Genomic DNA, 20,060 nt, shown 5'->3' on the forward strand with positions numbered 1-20,060 from the left:
GAGAGGCCGCTCTGCAGCACACTGTTCCTGGCGATCTCACACAGGTCACACGTGCTCAGCTTCCACACTTGAGCCGCAATTGCGTATTCCTCCATAAGTGCTTCCTAGATTCCCCCAAAGTAAATGTGTTAGATGGGAAACTATCCATTTCAATGCTTCACATATTTCCCAAGCTAGAAACATCAGACCGACATTGAAGATTTCATTTTTCTTTAAGGACTGGCACCTGAATAATCAAACACATCCCTCCACCCTTAAATTACAAACTCCGGAGATCTTTTTTGTGTGAAAGCTCAGGTTGCCAAAGACAGATATATCAAAGAACACCCCTACAGATTTATCTGTTGACCAACACATGTTCCAAGCCCTGCACCCATGACTGGGGATGCCAGCCTGCTCTCCTGTGCCTGTCTCCGTCGTGCACACTTTTAGTACCCACTCTATAGTCTTGCTTTGTATTTAACACATTTTCTTAAGATCATCCAAAATAAAAGTTAATCTGAGTAAAGAACAGAGATGGAACATTAAATAGGAATGAGAAGTGATCAAGGATCAGTAGTGAGATAGTGTTAGCCCAGAAGCGTTTGGGTTTGAGCTGTGCTTACGCTTTGTCCTCTGGGATGTGAAATGTCTGACATTTATCACAAGCCCTTCCATCACCTCTTTGCCACATCATTGCCTCTGTATTGTAGAGCAGTGGTTCTGAAAACATGGTCCCAGCATTCCTGAGGGTCCCCAAGGCCTCTGGAAGGTCCTCCCTTTTCCAACTATGCATTTTGTGAGGCAAGATTTTCTTCATACACTTTGATAAAAGTAATTTATCACAGCAGATCGACTGCAGAAGCAGAGATGAGAATCCAGCTGTCCTCTATTAAACTAGACATTAAAGAGATTTTCAAAAAGCCATTCTCGCCATTCTCAGTATTTTGTTATTGTAGTTGGCAGAAATATGGTTATTCTCATAAAAATTGCTAAGTTTGTTAACATTTAATGATTAGTGTTATTTTACATGAGTTAATATTTTTCTATTTCACACAGTTAAGTATCACTAGATACAAGGCATGTCAACCACAGCTCTCTGAGGGCCTCAGTTCTTCAGAATATAAAGGGCTCCTGAGACCAGAAGCTTGGAGCTTGGAGCCTGTCCTAGAAGACCCAGGCACCTCTATTTTTACTAATCCATGGCTGGTCTTATCAGTACCACCCAAACGTGCTCATACACTAGTGGCTGGTCCCCATGCATGGCATCGCCTTTCCCTTCCTCTTCAGTTTCCCAGAGATCCACAGTGTGCTAGTAATAATAGTGGTAACAAAAATGGTAGCTAACATCTTTAGTACATGCTGTACACAGACACTACGTTAGACACTGATTCATTATCTTAATCCTTACAATAAGGTAGAGGTGGACATAGGGACAATTTTATCCCTATTTTACACATGAAGAAGGATAAAATACAGAGAGGTCAAGTAAGTAGCTCTACCAACATCACAGAGATAGTGAATATCAAAGACGGAAAATGAAAGGCAAAGAAAAATCCTCAAAGATTCAAGAACCCTGAGGGCTCCTGGAAGGAGCACTTCCCTCACCAAAAAGTTACCTCTTGTCTTCAGTGGGCCACCAATGCCACCCCCAAGGCAGAGCTGAGCCGTGTGCTCAGGCGCCGGCAGTGGGAGGCCCTACAGTCCTTATCTTCCCCTAAAGTCCTCACCTTCGTGTAGTGGAACTGCATGGGGTCATCGGTGGAGAGAGAAACATGCAGTCCCTTATGCAGGAATTCCCTCAGAGGGTTTTTGAAATATTCGAGGAACAGACTGTTGTTGCTAAGAGGAGACTTGGCAATGGGGATCTGAGCAAGGTAGTAGAGATACTGCAACACCGGACTCTGCAAAAGAACCACCAAACTCAGGAAACAAGAGCCAGCGAGGGGAGGGAGGGATGGGGGAAGCATTCACCAGGGGAAACCAGGGGTCCGGGCGGTGTCTGCGGGAGCCCCCAGTCACCCCGAGCTCCACAACGCCAGGACCCCCAGGCCCACCCTCCACATTTACCTCACTACTGCATCAGGGCCCATCCCTCCCTGGGACTGCTCTCCTGCCCACTAAGTGCTCCCTCTTGGCTCCAGACTGGAGGCACAGCTCAGGGCAGGAAGGGCACCTGCAAGGCCCTGGGCTGACCCCAACCTACATCCTTCAGCTGCCCTCCCCCAGGAGCTGACCCCAATAGGTCAGTCCTGGAGATGCCCCACTTTTGTTGCTTTGCGCTCTGACCACAAACATTCAGGTTGAGACTGTAAACACTGCAGCTCCTCGGAGGTGGGAAGGGGCAGACCTGACCGGGCTAGAGTGGTTCTCTGATGTAGCACCTACCCCACACAGAAACATGAAACACGGTTCGACCTCCCCAGGACCAGGGAAGGAGAGGAGTTTGAACAAATATCCTTCCTATGGAAGTGAGTCAAAATACGGAGAAGACAATGCATAGAGTTCATGGTAGCATGATTTACACAAGCAAAAAGTTGGGTGGATTCTGTGCAACAGCTGGAGCCTGGCTGAATCAGTCACAGCCCAACCGAGTGGCGGCCGTCCTTTCAGCAGCCTTTAGAATGAGCAGCGCAGAAAAACGCTCGTGATGATAAGTTAAGGGATGAAGAAGGAACCAGAAATCTGTGTTCTTGATGATAATAAGCATATTAGAAATATGTTCTGGAAAAAGATGGGAATTGGAAATACTAAAAAGCTAATAATGCTGTTTCTATTAAAGTAATAGCAATAAGCTATTAAAAGAAAGGAGAAATAGCATTTCTCCATTTTTTTGAAAATCTAAATTGTGATGTATTGGGCTATATTTTTTCATAATTAAATATGAAGCCAAGAGACTACAGACGGCACAGCCCAGAAAAAGGCCCAGCCTTCCTGCATCACTGGCTAGAGCCTCCCAGGGCACAGGCAGGAGCCCAGGTGGTCCCACTCCTCCCCAGGGCAGCCCCAGGCGGGACTGTCACTGCAGGGCAGCCATCTGTCAGGGGCCCGGTTACCTTCTTGAGGAGCAGCCCATGGGAAATGTTGTCGGCAATCAGGAAAGCAGATACCAAGTGAGTGATGGAGCCAGCCTCCCCGCAGTGAGGCCGGAACAGGAACGTGCTCAGGCCCCATTCCCTGCAGACGTGAGGCTTGTGGTGAGAAAGAACCCCTGGTCCACCTGCCCCGGGCCCCACGGGCCTGCACTGCTAGCTCAGGGCCCACTCCAGGGGAGACAGTCCCCCGTGGCAGGGTCCGCACAGCTGAGGCAGGGCACCCTAGAAACAACCTGAGGCCCAGAGCTCCTCAGAACCAAGAGACATCATCTCTGGGAACATAGAGGGCCTAGTCCTCCATCCTCTCCTCCCCTTCCCCAGGGCCTGGTAGCCCAGATTCATAGACCTTCAGAGCAGGAAAGCCCACGAGAAACCGTGGAGTCCAGCCTCTTTGTTATAAAAAGGGGGTAAACCCAGATGTCAGAAGCCACTGAGCAGGGCAACAGCAGAGCTAAAACTAGAGCCCCTGCCTCGGAGAGCTCAGCCCAGGACTCCAACCCTGGCCGTCTCCTTTCAATCATGGTCCCACTCAAAACTTCCACACCCACAAACTAGCGCTGGCTGAGGCTGAGGCTGAGCTCTGAGGCCCTGTGGCCCAGCAGGGGTGGGAGGACGCTAGACGTGTGGGGAGGGACTGGCTCAGCATCCTGCCTCGTGGGCCTCACCTCCGTGTGTGCGCTGTGGGGAGCCTGGGCGTGAGACCACTGGATGGAAGCTCCGTGAGCGCGTGGATGCAATCTGTTTTGTTCCCTATTATGTGTCCCGTGCCCAGGACGGTGCCTTCACGTGGCAGGTGCTGTGATTCGCTGAATGGATAGACGCACGTGTGAACACCATTGGTGTGGAGGTTAGTGAACGTGTGTCAGCAGGTCCTGTGTCTCTATCATATCAGGGACAGACGTGCACACATGTAGGCGTTGGCGAGTGTGTGTATGGACGTGTGTCCAGGCATGGGGTCTGGCTGCCTTGCAATGTGTGATCGAATCTGTTGCAGCAGGCACGCCTGCATGTGTGTGTAGCCCTGTGGGTACGTGCCCTGTGGGGCGGGCTCAGGAGCATCCCCTGGTTTGAGGTGTGCACAGGGGCCAGCTCACCCACCTGCGGAGGTTGTTGAGCACCATGATGTTGGCATACATGTAGTACAGGTAGTAGCTGTAGAGCGGGTTCTGCTCGCTGGTCCAGACGTCCGGGCTGGGGCTCTTGTCTGAGAACATGTGATCGCTGTGCTTGGACTCATCATCCACGCTGTCAAACCCCATCACCTGGGCAGGAGGAGGGGTCCTGCGTCAAGCCAGGGCAGACGAGCTGCCAAAGGCCTTAGTATATATGCAGCTGAAGTGAGCCTGCTAAAGGCATTGGAGCCCAGGCCTCTCAGGTGTGAAACCTCAGCTGGGGACCCCGTGGCTTGCCTGAGCCACATTCTTGCCAGGGATAGGGAGTGGGCACAGCACCCCAGTCTGTCCCTCCGGGGCTTCCAGAGGTACCCCGGAAGTCAGTCTGGAGAGCGCCAAACCCCTGTGTGGTGGCAACAGTGAAGGGAAACTCAGGCCAGGCCAGGTGAACGGTGAGGCAGCTATACTCACCTCCCATCCTTCGGCTGTGCCATCAGCAGCGGTGCCAACAGCTGTGAGGGGGAAGGGGACAGGCATTTCCCCTGCACCTACCGTATGTCAGGCCCTGCTGGAAGCATCTACCACACATCAGCTAAATTAATACTCAGGTGACCCTGTGAGGTAGGGCTTGGCTGACAGCAAAGCAGGGCCAGTTAAGGAGCTTTCCCACGTGAGACGACCAGCTCTGAGCCTAAATGGGCTCAGGGTCTGCAGTGTTTGGGGCTGTAGGTGGAGGATGCCCTAGAGTGGCCATGATGTCCCAGGTGTGGCCAGCTGGGATGCCTCTCAAACAGGCCAAGGTGTGCGCCATCCAAGAGGGCCCTTTGGCAGGCTGAGCCATGGCTCTTGGGGACTGCCCCCCGAGCAGGGTCAGAGCAGCTCAGGAGATGCCCATCCTCCCACTGCACTTACACCTCAGCTGGGGCCCACACTACGCCTCCCAAGTCACAGGCTTCCCGTCACCTGCTCCCAGAGGTCAGGCCCTGATGGAGGATGTGCCTGCGAGGACCCAGCTCTGAGCCAGCATGCAGGGCAGTTTTGCTCCTGTCCCTCAGCCACAGCTGTGCTTTGGGAAGGGGCCCCTGAAGGACCGGCTGAGTCTGCCTGTTCCGAAATGGCAGTAGGGGCCCAGAGGAGCAAGGGACCACCAGGGTCTTGGCAGAATCTTCCCTGTCAGTCATTATGTGTCAAAGGAAATGACAGGGTCCCACTGCAGCTCTCAGCACGGCCTGGACAGGTCTGGGTGCCGGGGCGGACCTCGAGTTCCGCTGTGCTCTGCGCTCACTAGCTCCATGCTGCACCTGAACTCTGGGGGCCCAGCACGGGGGCAACGTCAGCCCCTCTCCTGGGTTCTGCGAATGCAGGGCCCCAAACTGGGCCTCCCAGAGCCTCAAGCACAAAACATGTCCAAACCCCAACTCCTCCTCCCCAAGCCTGCTGTCCCCCCATAGCTGGGGGTGTCCTCTGAAAGGCACACCATCTGCTCCCCGACAAAGCCAGGCGCCGGGAGGCCCCCCTGGACTCTTTCCCCTTCAGGGGTGCTCACCTTCAGGGTGTGCCCAGGCCCCATCCATTCTCCACCCGTGCCCACCGCGCCGCCCAGGGGCCCCGCCCACCGTCTGTACACACCTCACTTTCCTTAATGTGGGGATGACAACACCTGGGCCAGGGCCCTGGGTACAAATTCCACTTGTGCCCCTTTTTAGCTCTGTGATCTCTCAGTTTTCATTTCCTCATGTGTAAATCGGAGCTAGTAGCTTCACAGGACGGTTGTGAGGATTAAGTGAGATAATCCACAGTGTCTAACACACAGCAACACATAATCATGCTGCTTACTATTAACACCTACAAAATGATGTAAAGTGGGGCGATCGTGAGGCTGAAGCAGGATCACGTCATGGCGTGGATCACCGGAGCAGGGAGCGAATAATCAGTGTGAGCTGTGACTGCTGGTTCAAGCCCCCCACACGTCTCCATTGCTGGGGCAGGCCCCCCGACTCCCGCCTTGCCCCCCACCTCCAGCTCCTTCTGTTCCAGGCCTTTCTTCACACAACAGCCTGCATGGTGTTTGTCTAAGACATAAATTCAGTGCCATCCCTCAGCCCCTTCAAACTTTCCTGGCAACCCCCAAACTCCCCCAACCCCTACTATACACACACACTCACATACACACACACACACTCACTCACACACTCACACTCACTCAGTCACCCCTCCCTCCCTCACCCCCAGCCCTCTGGATCTTCCCCATCCCTCACTGTCGGAAACCATCCCCATAAACTCTACCAGGCACTGAACTTGCTTCTCACCATCTGCAGCCAACTCTATTCTGGGCACCCAGGGGGCGGGACCAGCTCCTGCCCCGCTGATGCCCTTTCTGGTTAAGTCTCTCTTCCACCCTTCTCACCCTCTCCCACAACTAACCAGATAAATATATTTTGTGGGGCTTGTGTACTTAACCAAACAAGGTGGGAGGACCATTGGTTTCTAAGCAAAAGCAGGATCCTGAAATATCTGCATTTGTAAAGACCTGAGGCTACAGCTGGGACAGAGGCCAGTCCTTCCAGCCCCACCTGGTCAGGAACTAACTCCTCAGTCTTTCTGCCTCAAGGCTGCCTTCCCAGCACCCCATCCATGCCCGCAGGGCTGCCCCAGAGGAGCAAGCTCATTATTCTAGAAATTCAGCTTCTTGGGCTGGCCACCTCATGCCTGGGGCACATCAGTAACAGGATCTTAGAAGGGAAGGCTGACCCAACCCACCCCCACAATCCTCTCCTCCCTCCCTCACTGGGCACATTGCCTGGGCGCCACCCACACTTACATATCTGAGGAAGAGGTGAAGCTCTCAGTGATCTTGAGGATTAATGATGGCCTCAAAAAGGGGCAGGAAGATGTTCTCCAGCATCTTCCCAAAGCTTGGCAGCAGCTTCTTTGACCTAAATATGTCACTAGGGGAAAGCGGAGACTTGCTGATTAAGGTGGACCCAACAGCCCCCTTGGCCCATCAGAGACCAGCCCCCCCAGTCCCTTCCCTCAGGCAGCACAGATCCCCATTTAAACACCCAGGGTAGAGTCAGAGGTAGGGCTCCAATACAGATCCTCCCCTCCTCGCCAAGTTCTCCAACACTAGGCATTGGTGGCATGCTCAACACCTACCCATACCCATGAGAGAGCTTTCTCCAGCTAGAGGCCAAGCTGGGAGTGGGGCACTGGGATTCAGGCTGATCCAACTCTCTCCCCTCAGCTCAGTTCCCCTAAACCACGTGTCCCAGGCCCACCCAGAGGCCACAATGGCCAGACTGAAGAGGACAGTGGTAGTCTGGGTCATATCCAGGGAGAGGGCCAGCAATGTAGGCCCCCATTAGGTCATTCAGACCCTGGGCCTCACCCAAAAGGATAGCCCATCCTCAAACCACAGTGACAAGAAGATGGGCAGTAGTTCCCACCAGGCCTTTGCACATGTATGTTCTTCAAAGAACAGAGTTGAAGTGTCACAAGGATGTCTTTGCCAACCACCCCGCCCTGTAGGAAAATCCCTGGGGCAGAGAGGCCTAGGCTGGCACTGGAACAGGTCCTATCCCTCAGTAGCACAGACTCAGCAGCTCCTGTGGGACAGGTTGGCGACCCCAGAGGACACAGCTAGACAGCAGCCGCCTCACTTACTAGATCCGGAGCACCTGCATGATCCAGCGCATGTTGGGTGAGTAGACCTTGTGCTGGATGAACCAGCGGGCCAGGTCGGGCCACTCCTCAGGACTGCAGCCGTAGATGGAGAGCCGTGGCTCTGAGTACTGGTACTTGCTCTCCTCCAGCTCCTGGGCCACCTCCTGGGCCACCTCCTGGCACCAAGAAGAGCTCAGGTCAGCCCAGAGCACCCCAGCTGCTAGATCCTGCAGCTCCCTCAGCCACCTGCTGCTGGGCTCAGAAGGCCTGATCTACATCCCCTTGCTGCCACATCAGCACTCACTCCACCTTCCTAGGGAAGAAGGCCTTGGACCTGCACAGTCACACACATGATCAGGCCAGACAGCAGAAGCATCTCCAAATGGGGCTAACCTATACCCAGTGCAGGCTGCAAACACACAGAGCAGCAAGCCTGGATGCCAAGAGTTGGCCAGCAGTGGACACCCTCCCTCTCCTCTTGCCTGCAGTCAGCACAGTCCACACACAGCACAGCCTGCGCACTCGGGAGTCAGTGGCCAGGGCCACAGCACTTGGCACCCAGGCACCTGCACCTCGCCTGAGCTGGATGGTGGATGGACAGGGATTCACGAAGGGGAAGAGGACAGGAGGCCCTGCGGGGCCCCCACCCCATGAATGCAGATGCTGTCAGGAATCCGAGGAGGGCTTGGAGAGGTCCAGGGCTCACTCACCTTGACCGTCTGAGCAAAGTACTCTCCTCCCAGGTAGTTTTCAGTTTTCAAATACAGGTCTTGGAGCTCACTGGCCCCCACGGGGTTGTATTTGGAGTTGAACTTGTCAAAGCGGTGGAACGTCTGCCGACCCTGGAGAGAAGAGACACCAGCCAGATCACCACACTGTTCTGCAGCCACCACACACATGACCCCTCCAGGCCTTTACAAGGTGGCCTCTGTGAGCCACACTGAAAGATACCTTCTGTGTCAGTTCTTGCATGAAAACTTGGAAAGTCCCAGGGCCAGGATCATACATCCTCACTCAGCCAGCACTGGGGTCCTTTTGCGAGGCCCTCTGTAAAGGAGGATCATGCCTCCAAGGAGCAGGGCTGGCTGAGTGAGCTGAAAATACTGAACCATCAGTAATAACGTGTGTCCTATTACTGTTTAGACTTCATAAGGCACTTTTCTCCACATTGCCTCATTCAGTGTCTGGTTTAAGATTTTTTTATTGTGGTGAAATGTACATAACACAAAATTTACCTTCTTAACCATTTTTAAGTATACAGCTCAGTGGTATAAAATACATTCACGTTGCCATGCAACTATCACCACCATCCATCCCCATAACTCTTTTCATCTTGTAAAACTGAAACTCTGTACCCACTAAACAGTAGCTCCCCCAGACCCTGGTAACCACCATTCTCCTTTCTGTCTCTATGAGTTTGCCTATTCTAGATGCCTCATACAAGTGGAATCATACGGTATTTGTCCTTTTGTGTCTGGCTTCTTTGACTTACCATAATGTTTTCAAGGTTCATCCATGGATGTAGCAGATATCAGTACTTTATTCCTTTTTAGGACTGAATAATATTCCAGTGTGTGTGTGCATTTTATTTATCCATTCATCTGTTGATGGACACTTGGTTTGCTTCCACTTTTTGGCCACTGTGAATAATGCTGCTATAAGCATTAATGTGCAAGTAACAGTTTTAGTCCCTGCTTTCAATTCTTTTGGGTACATACCTAGGAGTGGAATTGCTGGAATATATGGTAATTCTATATTTAACTTTCTGAGGAACTGCCATACTGTTTTCTATAGCAGCTGCAACATCAGTTAGTATTTTAATAACTTTGTAATGTCAATAAGGCACGTGGCAGTCACCATTTTATAAGCAAGGAAATAAAAGCTTAAATGAGTTGCTTAAGGGCACACAACTCCTTAGTGGAATTAGAACAGGGACCTATCTGACCAAGTGACACACTCTCTTCCCCTGTCCCAGGGCTGCTCCCAGCCCTGTTACTCTCTGAGAACAAACTACCTCTCACAGTCCCCATGAGACAGGCTGGGACCTGGGACTCCTTGCTGCAGTGCTTCAGTACTTGCACCTGGACAAACGTCTCCTCAAGCAGCAAAATGCAAAGAAACTATATGGGACTAAAAATAACTGTGCATGCACAGTTGGGGCAAATTATGGACAAAAGATACAAAGAGACCAAAAAACCCAACTGCCACTTCTGAAGAGCCTGGAGCAAAAACAGGGTGTTGGAAGCAAAAGGAGGGTACTGAGCATGCCCCCTGCACTCAACACCACCAGAGGGGTGGGCAAACCACCTAAGCCATCACTCCCGCCCGACCAAGGGACCCATCCCTACCCTTACCGCATAAAAGGTACAAGCTCACCCCCCGCTCAGGGAGCGAGCACGCAAGGGAACCCGTTTGTTCTCGCTCCCCGCTGCTGCAGCAGGGTCCCCAATAAAGCCTTGCCTAAATTTCTTGTCTAGCCTCTAGTCAATTTCTATTGATCGGAAAGGCCAAGAACCCTGTTCCGTATCACCCATGGCTAGAAGAGAAAGAGATGCCTATACGGCCAGCCTCTCTCCAAGCCCAATCCTGGCTCCTTTCCAGGGGTCCGAGTCCCCCACCAGGACTGCACGAGGCCCTGCGGCCGAGCTCACTCACCGCATGGACATCCAGCGAGTCCACAGTGAGGTCGTACGGGTCCATGTGCAGGCTGTCGAACACCTGCCGCAGGGTGATCTTCCGGCCCCACTCCTTGGCAACTGTCCTGTCGGGCTCCGTCTAGTACGTATGCTTGATGAAGCGCGGCAGGTGCTTCTGGTTCATGCAGGCAGCCGCGCGGATGTGCGTGTCCCCCTGCAACATAGTGGCCCCCAGCACGTGAGCTGTGCCACCTCCCCCGGCAACAAGAGCCAGGACATCCAGGCTTCGGTGTGGAGCGCAGAGCCTCAGCACCTGCACTGACGCCAGATTCCCCACCCCGTTTCTCCTGTAGACTTTGGAACTGGTCTTCCTCCGTCTAGCCTTGCTGCCAAATCCCACTCCTTACAGCATCAAGAGATCTTTTTTAAATGTAGGTCAGATCCAGCCACTATCCCTGTTAACAAATCATCAGTGCCCCCCAAGTGTTCAAGATAAAGCCCAGGCTCCTTAGCCTGGGATTCAAGGCTTACTTCAAGCCTTAAGTCTCACCTTGCCACTGCCCTGCTCTCTGCTCCAGCCAGGACACCCCACGTACAGGTGCCCGAGGTGCCGTGCTATTCCACACCGCGTGTCCTCAGCCTGGCATGCCTCCCCTCCTCCCCACCGATCCATCCACCTGGAAATTTCCCACGACTTCCTCCACGTGGCAGCCTGTCCTGATCCCCCAAGCACAACGGATCATGTTTTCCCTTGCCCAACCTGGGACTCTGGCGCAGACACTCCCGTCACTGTTTATGTCCTCCAATCTGATCTAATAATTTTCTGTCTACTTCATCACTAGACTGGGAGCTCAGTCCTCAAGGACAGGGACCATGTCTGATGCATCTAAGCCTCCAGCGCCTACCCCAGAGCCTGGTATGATGTTGAATCAATGGATGGATGAATGGACCAATGAACAGGTGTGGGAGGTTCCAATAGTTTCAATGATATCCGTAACCTCATAGAAACCTGAGGACCCACCTTATGCCCCACAAAATCCCACACTTGCCATTGACCTCTCTGGAACCCTCAAAGCATTCCCCTCAGCCACTAGCCCTAAAGAAACAGAGCCCTGGCTAAGCTGAGGGATGACCTGAAGTCACAGTGAACATCCTGACCCCCTTCCATGAGCCCAAGGGGCCTGAGGGAGGTTCCCCCAGGAGGGTGGCAGCAGCCTCACTGACCAGGGTGCTTCCAGCTGCCAGCCCACACTGTGCAGTCCCTGCTGCAGCCGACTGGGCACTCTGCCAGGGCGGGTGAGGAGGCGGCTGACCTCAGGCCAAAGAATGCTGTCCACAGCTGGCCAGGCAACTCCAAGTCATGCCAAACCAGACATCCGATCCACTGAACCTGTGAGGCTTTTAATCAGCCAGCCCATATCACTGACCAACATCACTCACTCATCAGGGCCCTTCCTGCCCTTAATCCTGCCGCTCCTACCAGAAAGAAAGACCCCTAGGCATCAGAGAAAGGAAGCACCAAAAGTTAAAATGTCATCCAAAGCACAGTACACAGGGTCAGGCACAACACGGATGGTCTGGGCTCATGGGGGACACACAAGCGGAGGTCAGCCGGAGTTATCTCATCTGGACACAGCTGGGCTCAACTACCTCAGCATGACTTAGCACATTCTGGGCTTTCTTGCTGTCCTCTAGCATATCAATGACACACTGCAGGGGGTGCAGCCTGTCCTCATCCCCAGGAGTCACTAGATGAGGGAGGAAAACAACTGGATAATCCAGGAAGCATCTGATCCAAACTTCAAAATTACCAAGGTGATTATTTTAGGAACAAGTAAAAGAGCCTGTCATTGGAGGTCAGCATTTTCAATTCACCAGAAGATCCAAGAGCATTCCTTGCTTTCATCTAAGATCTGGGTCTACACAAACAGTAGAGTTTCTAAACAGGGCTGGCCAATACCTGGCCCCTAAGGCAACACTGACTATTTCCGCACCCGTGGCAAACATCAGCAATCAATTACAGCACTCTTCACTAAGCTTCGGGAGTAGCCTCGGGTAGCCGCTCCCAGTTGGTCAAGTTTGGCACAGAAGATGAAACCTATCTGCTATCCCTGATATGACACTTAAACCGAAGTGGGTAAGGCCTAATCCTACCCAACTCCCAAGCAGCAAACACACAGAGCCCCTCATTCTCAGCTCTGAGCAGAAAACAGTCATCTCAGTTACACAGTCCTGCTGGTTTGGCCTCATGATGCCATAACCCCATGATCCGATGTGATGTTGCAGGTAATTTCACAAGTACCGCCCACATTGACCCACAGCCAGGCACAGCTCCTGCCTCAGCAGGACCCTGGCCTGCCCTCATGACACTGACAGCCACTTGGAAGTATGGAGGCCACCTCCCAGCCCATCCTGAACTTCAGAAAGTCAGCTCTCCTCCCCTAGCACAGGCTTCCAGGGTAAGATGAAGCAGCCAGCACTCAGGAGGCAGGGAGGGGCAGGCACGGCCTGACCTGGACGTGTGTTTATGGATAGCTGTGGTGCCAGAGAACAGCCCACTGTGTCACAGCACGGGGCTCAAGGCCACCTCTGTCCAGAGAGCACATGAACCCCCAGACTGACGGGGAACGCGAGGATGGGCTCTGGTACGTAACCACAGCCCCTTCGCCCCCTGGCCCCTAGGACTCTCACCCTCATGGTGGCCAGAGAGCGCAAACACCCACTGGGGCCCCGCCTTAGAAGCAGTGTCGAGCCAGTGCAGTCAGGCGCAGGCAGCAGGAAGCAGTCAGGCCCAGAGCGTGCACGTGGGCAGAGGGCAGGGCTGCGCAGGGCTGGGCAAGGAGCTTTCCTGGACACCCATCTGGGCGTTGTAGGGTTCCTTCGGGCAGGGCAGAGAGGAGCTGACCTAATGACTGAGGCATCCAGCTGTCTGAGCACCTGAGGATCACAGAAAAGAAACAGATGGTGCTTGAAGGTGAATATGCCACGGAGGTGGTGTCTAACACACGTCCTTTCACCTCTGCCTGGAAATCCCCGAGACTTCCATGAGCCTCAGAGCCCAGGAGCCTAACTTGCACTCTGAAGGCTCTTGATCCCATCCAAGTGGGATGCGGCTTAGCAGAGATGATCTCGGGGCCTCGCTGGAGAAGGCCTTCCATGTAGTACTGCTGAGTGCTCCCAGGCAGGGGGTCAGGGAGGCCTGAGCTGGGCTCCCCAGAGGAGACACAACCTCCTCTGGCCTACCCTCCCCTGTCAAAGCTGACCCCAGGGAGGGGGTGGCACTGGGACACAGGCCCCTGTGGCCATGACAACCCCGCTGTGACTCAGTTCAGATGTGGCCACCCCTCCTCCAGGCATAGCCTTACTCCACCCTTCTCCCGGAGCTTCAGTCCCAGACCACCACCACACGCCCGCCCGCCTCCGACAAACCCGTGGGACCTTGAGTGATCCAGAGCCTCACCCACACCTGCAGGCTCACTCCCCACAGCCCGCCACGAGACTCTGCCCCCACCCAAGCTCCAGCCACACTGCACCCCTTGCAGTTGCGCCAGCACCCTCGCGCTCCCTCCTGTCTCAGGCTGCTCTCCCCCTCCTGCTGCTTGTAGCCACAGCCTCCTCTACCTGCCCTGCCCTCTGCCTGGCAAACTCCTAGTCAGAGTCAGCTCAGTCCTGGCCTCTCCTTGAAAGACACCCCGGTCACACGCCTATCACACTAACAGTAACAGGCTGGGAACTGCTTGTGGACAGGAAGTGACTCTGATTAGGCATCAAAGGCCCCACTCATCAAAGGCTCGGCACCGATCCCATGCTCGCTGTACATTAGTCACACGGAATAAAATGTCAAAGCGGAAGGCCGTGATCATCTAACCTGCACGTCGGTCCCGACTGCGGCCCCTGCAGGCTGCGGGCCCTGAGCTCTCCGCTCTAGGGGAAGGCCAGAGAGGGGAGCACGTCAGATGCTCTTCCTTAAATACGCCCCATCCAGAAGGAAGCTGAGCCACAAACTCCCAAGTCCAAAGAGGTCTTAATAGCTTTTTTCGATCCATGATAAATTTAATACATTCTCTACTGTAAAAGTAGGCTGGTCTCCACTCTCATAACCAATTAATAGGCCATGCCCTATTTCTCAAGGAGGAGGGCACATTCCAACAGATACACAACATGGACAAAGGTTTCCACCATGTCATACCAAGTACCATCTGAGGCGTGCCCTGCCGCACGGAAGGCAACTGGCCAGTCTTCCCTCTGTACATAGGAAGGCTACGCGGGGGGCCGAGCCCGGACGGGCTAGGGCACCGGCTCTGAACACCGGCCGGCTAACGCACCTTTCTCACGTTATAGAAGTCGGTGAGGGCTGCTCTTCAACTCTTTGAACTCGGCCATTTCATTTAGCATCTCGTGAAGGCTGAACTTGGATTCCAGAAAGTTCAGTCGCCGGTGACAATACGTTTTCCTGCAGATTGGGAAGGGGGAGAAACCACAGTTGTGGAGAAGGCACGGCAAGCTCTCCAGTTTGGAGACCTCCAGTGTCTGCGGGGACCGACCCCTGGGTGGAAGGTCAGGACGGAGCAGGGAGGGATGGGGAGGGGCCCGCTTTCTGCAGACCCCGCTGAAGTGTGGAACCATAGCTATGTGAGTCGATGGGGCCAGTAGAGAGCTGACTGCAACCTCACACGGGTTCCTTAACTTCTAGCCTTACGGGCTTAGGCAATTCATCCCAAGCTGCTGTCTCTCATGAACAGATATGGAGCCAGCAATGCCCAAGACTGAAGCGAGGGTTAAACTGGCTTATGTGTGTGAAGGGCCCAACTCAGAAGAGTGGACACTCGAGGAAAATCTCCCTCCTTCAGCCCTTCCATCTTTCCTCCCTCCCATCTATCCTCAGCCACCTTTCACTCCTTGAGAAGTTTCACCTCTACCCAAAAGATTAATACAGTCAAACCCTAAGGTGTGACCTGCCCACCTTGGCTGCAGAGAACCCCCCTGTGACCAAATGACATCCCCCAAACCCTGAGACCTGAAGACTTCTCAACTCTGAGGCTTCAGGATGAGGGGAGGATGTTCTGCATCATGGGCAGACTAGAAATGTAGGGGTGTTGTTACCAGGACAGAAATCTCTGCAAGGACTGATGTCCCCGCCGTCTGGCAAAGGCCACTGCGGTGGGAGCACTCACTATGCTCAGCCAACTGCCAGGTGCCTGTGTCCACAGCCACGTGGAACCTTCAACCACAAGCCAGGCCACCCTGCTTCCCTGTGGCCCCCAAACACACACAGCTCCTTTGGCACCCAGTCACTGAGACGTTCATAAAGAGCAACTGCCAGCCCCGCACCAGCACCATCATCTGTCAGCTGGATGAGCCCCAGAGCCCAGCACGGGAGAGTCTGGGTCGGACGGGATTCCCAAGGCCATATCACCCAGTCCCTTCCCCAGCGGGACTCGCTCTGACAGCCTCCCGGACAGGACAGCCACTGCTCACACAGATGGAGAACAGTCCCATCCCCAAGGCTTCCCCACAAAGCTCCTGCTCACATTAGCTGAGGCAAGCTCCCGGGAACTACCCTTTCCCCTCCCAGCTCTTACGTCTGCCCTCAGATCACCGAGGACCGAGACCCACTCCGTCCATCCCTTCGGGGCCCACCCTCCCGCCTTGGACACTCGCATCACCCCATTCCCAGCGAACCCCAAAAGGCAGGGCAAGAGATAAGTCCCTCAGCCGTGACCAGCTTCCTCACCCTCCCCCGGACCCCCAATCCTGGCTGGGTATTCACAGCACAGCCGCTCTCAGAGGGGCTCAGGGCCCGGGCAGGCTGAGCCTCCGCTGCTGATTCGCTTAAGTGCTCACCAAGAAGCAAGGGCCCAAATTCAGGAAGACAGCTCCCTGCCAGGTTAGCTGGAGCCAAGCCTACAAACATCACAGGGGTCGTGGCTCTAAGTTCCCAGGCTCCCTGCACTCTCCCTTCCAGAAACACAGAAAAACCAACAGAGGAAGCAACAGTCTCCCCCACCTACAGTAACGCCCTAGGCTGGTAACTCTCTGCAAGGCTGCCGTCCTGCCTGGGGGGAGGAGTGACCGCCATTTTAAGGTGCACAGGTGGCCACCGGCAAGCAGATGCCCCACACCTGCGCGTGCAGAAGGGACAGGTAGTAGCAACTTTAAGAATATGCCAGCCTGTGGGGGGCTTCCCTGGTGGCGCAGTGGTTGCGCGTCCGCCTGCCGATGTAGGGGAACCGGGTTCGCGCCCCGGTCTGGGAGGATCCCACGTGCCGCGGAGCGGCTGGGCCCGTGGGCCATGGCCGCTGGGCCTGCGCGTCCGGAGCCTGTGCTCCGCAACGCGAGAGGCCGCAACGGAGGGAGGCCCGCATACCACAAAAAAAAAAAAAAAAGTCCAGTCCTTGGACCAGCCTGTGCCCCGCGACGGGAGAGGCCACAACAGAGGGAGGCCCGCATCCCACAAAAAAAAAAAAAAAAAAAAGAATATGCCAGCCTGTGAAGGAAGATTGTGGCAGAAACCCACAAAGCACTGGAGAAAGGGGAGACCACTCTCTTTCTGGGGTGGTTTAGCTGAGGGGAAGCCCAGAGCAAGAGGCCTCTCCCGGTCCCTTCCTACAGGATAGCACCCCTGCAAAGAGAGGCAGACTCGGGGGCGCTTACGTGGGGCCACGGGTGATGAGAGCCAGGACGTGGCTCTCGTCCACCGTGTAGGTCTCCAGGTCCGGGTGGGGCAGGCTGTGGGGCTCCTGGCGCTCCAGCATCTCCGTGTTATCGTACACGTAGAGGATGCCCGCCTGCATGCGGACCAGGAAGCCCAGGTTGCGGGGAGCATTATCCAGGCCGTAAGGGTCTTCCTGGGGCAGTGGGGGAGGGTGGAAGTCTGCAAAACAGGACTGAGTGATGGCCAAGTGCCCTTCACCTCAGGAGCTCACAGGGGCTCACAAGTACGTTCCCCCCGAGGCCTGCCCTGGTTGTCTGATCTAAAACCTAACCACTCCCACAGCCCCCGACATCTCATATCCCCTTCCCTGCTTTATTTCGTCTCCTCAGCACTTGCCACTATGTAAAATAATTTCTCTTATCTTGGGTAGTATATGTTCATTTTGTTCACTGCTGTATCCCCCCCCCCATTCCCTAGAACGGACCCTGGCACACGGCTGGCCCTTTACTGTTTCAACTGAAATGAGCTTCAGCCTCCTGGGTACTTCAGGGACACGAGGCTTATGGAAAAGGGCAGCTGTGTCTTCTCCTAATAAGAGAACAGACAGAACCTGGCACTGCCCGGTGGGAATAACTGTCCCTGCCCTTCCACATCTTCCTGAGCCCAGGGAGGCTAAGGGGCTAGAGGGAGAAGCCATCCCCTCCGCAAATAAGCGCAGAATAGGGAACGCGTCTTCCCCAGAGACAGAGCTGTCTGTCCCTACGGCTGTGGGCTCTTAGCCCAGAGGAGCCAGAAAACGCCTCTTGGCTATTTCCCAGCTACGACTTGGAGCAAACGACTTTACCTCCTGACCCTGTCTGCTCACCTGAGGATGACACCCTGTCTTATGGGCTGTTGTGAAGGCTGCAGTAGCAGGTAGAGGAAAATGCTTTGTAAACAGTAATACATCGTAGGGCATTATTCTCATTAATCTCATAGTGGGTTTTCCTGGCTCTCGATAAGCTCTGTTCTGCCCAAGGAACAGGTTATGCTGCGGGCTTCAGCTCTGCACATCAGCCAACCCCGCACAGGGTCCAGCTGCCTGGCTGCCACCCCAGGCAGGAGGAAACCCTGGAATCTTCATCAATGGAAGGAACGAAGGTGGAGCAGCTGCCTGGGCGTCCCCCATCAGTGCTCGGAACAGACTGCCCTAGAGCAGATGTGAGGCATCACAGGGGCTGAAGCAGCACGGGGACGGGGAGCTGATGCCCCCCACACACACATCAGGCAAGGCCACAGGCCAGCTCAGGAGTCCCTGATGTGTGCCAGTGCCTGTGAGACGCACGCAGTCCAAAGGCCTGGGGGGACCACTGCCTCCACATCACCAGACTCAAACCCGAGCCCCCGGGGACTCTGTTCTGTATAAAGTACACCGTCGACAGTCATTCCTGCATGCCCTTGCCAACACGGGAGCAGGTGGGATCAACTTCCCTCAGACAGACAGGGAAACGGGTTCGGGAGGGCCGAGACTTACCCAGGGCCCCAGGTAGTAACAGATGCCCAAAGTCGAGGGTCTCAGAGCTTCAAGGAAAGCAAGAGACAGGAGACATCTTGGTACCAACTCCACCCGGGTGGGCAGCCAGGGTCCTGGGTGCTGGCACAGACCACCAGGCCCTCATCCGATCCCCCACCACCAACTTTCAAGATCGAGGTTTCCTATTGTCTTCATTCATATTAGTTAACTTACAGCCTCTACTGCTCCTGGGTCTTTCACAGGCCAAACAGACTCCACCAGAAACCATCCTGCCTTCTCTGATCCCTCCTTCCCCAAACTCCACAGCATCAACGTAACTACTATTTACCAATCACTCCCCAGATGCCAGAACTGCACTAACCACTTCTCGTGCATTCTCTCGTCTCATCCTCACAACTGGCCCAAGGGATATATATTATTAGTATTCCCATTTTACAGACTGAGAAACTGAGGTTTGGAGAAATACCTTCCTTGCCCAAGAAAGTGGTGGAGCTTAGATCAGAATGCAGGTGCGTTGGACTCCAGAGCCAACTTCCCTGCCCTGGGAACACACCCTCTCTACTTACCCCCACGCCACCCACCTCAACACCAATTTGGCATTTACTGTCTGATTGTGTTTAAAAATCCAGCATGAGACTGCCTGTCTCCCTAGAGGACTCCCAAGATCAGGGACTGTCTTCCACCCCCTCCCCTGCCTTGTCTCTCTCAACTTGTACAGGTCAACCAAGGGCAAGGCACACAGTGCACATGGAATCAATCCTTGGGGAAACCAGCAAAAAAAATCAGTGTAGGAGAAGCCAATACCAGGGCTCTGCCCTTAAAACACCATCTGGGGGAAATACATCCAACCAGTAAAACATCCTGACCAACCCTGGGGCCATGCCCTGCTTGGAAGCCCGCCTGCAGCCACAGCGCCATATCTGGGAGGCCCTCTTCCGGAGGTGCAGCATCTGTCCGCCAATGACCCAGGTGCTGGGCCGTGGTGCGTGGGAAGCGGTGACAGGCGAGACGGGCATACTTCTCCCGGATCATCAGGGCCTTGGCCAGGCTCTTGGCAGCCTGCTCATAGTTCTCCACGGTGATCTGCAGAAAAGGGTTCACACAGCAGGCCTGAGACCACTGACCTAGCAAGACCTGCCGCAAGGGTGGCCCTTGACTGGCACCAGGGGCCTCGGGTTTGGGGAGCATTCCCACCACTGTGGGCCCAGTGGCTCCCTGTGCTTGAACGGTTTGTACAAATACCACGGTTTATGCCAGACACCCAATTTCCTTCTGGGGGCCTGGAATTGAGGGATGTGCTCTGCAGATGTGCGGCCAGCCCCAGTGAAAATCTTGGCTGCTGAGTCTCTAATGAGCTTCCACGGTAGATGACACTTCACACATGCTGTCACAATTCAATGCTGAATG

At 54.5% G+C, this 20,060-nt stretch overlaps 1 protein-coding gene across 1 annotated transcript; it reads right to left on the reverse strand.

The window, feature by feature from the left end:
- Nucleotides 1-5: 5 nt before the first annotated feature.
- On the reverse strand, nt 6-19,736 carry LOC102986395 (AMP deaminase 3; the record flags this gene model as incomplete). The annotated part of the gene is given in 12 exon segments (XM_055083476.1): nt 6-104; nt 1,710-1,883; nt 3,036-3,156; nt 4,173-4,336; nt 7,008-7,134; nt 7,850-8,025; nt 8,560-8,691; nt 10,505-10,699; nt 14,811-14,832; nt 14,834-14,938; nt 17,140-17,357; nt 19,572-19,736. Coding segments are annotated over 12 exon segments (1,647 nt in total), but the record flags the coding sequence as incomplete, so codon positions are not given.
- Between the last annotated feature and the right edge of the window lie 324 nt (nt 19,737-20,060).

The sequence above is a fragment of the Physeter macrocephalus genome, unplaced genomic scaffold, assembly GCF_002837175.3.
Source record: "Physeter macrocephalus isolate SW-GA unplaced genomic scaffold, ASM283717v5 random_1539, whole genome shotgun sequence".
Lineage (NCBI taxonomy): Eukaryota > Metazoa > Chordata > Mammalia > Artiodactyla > Physeteridae > Physeter > Physeter macrocephalus.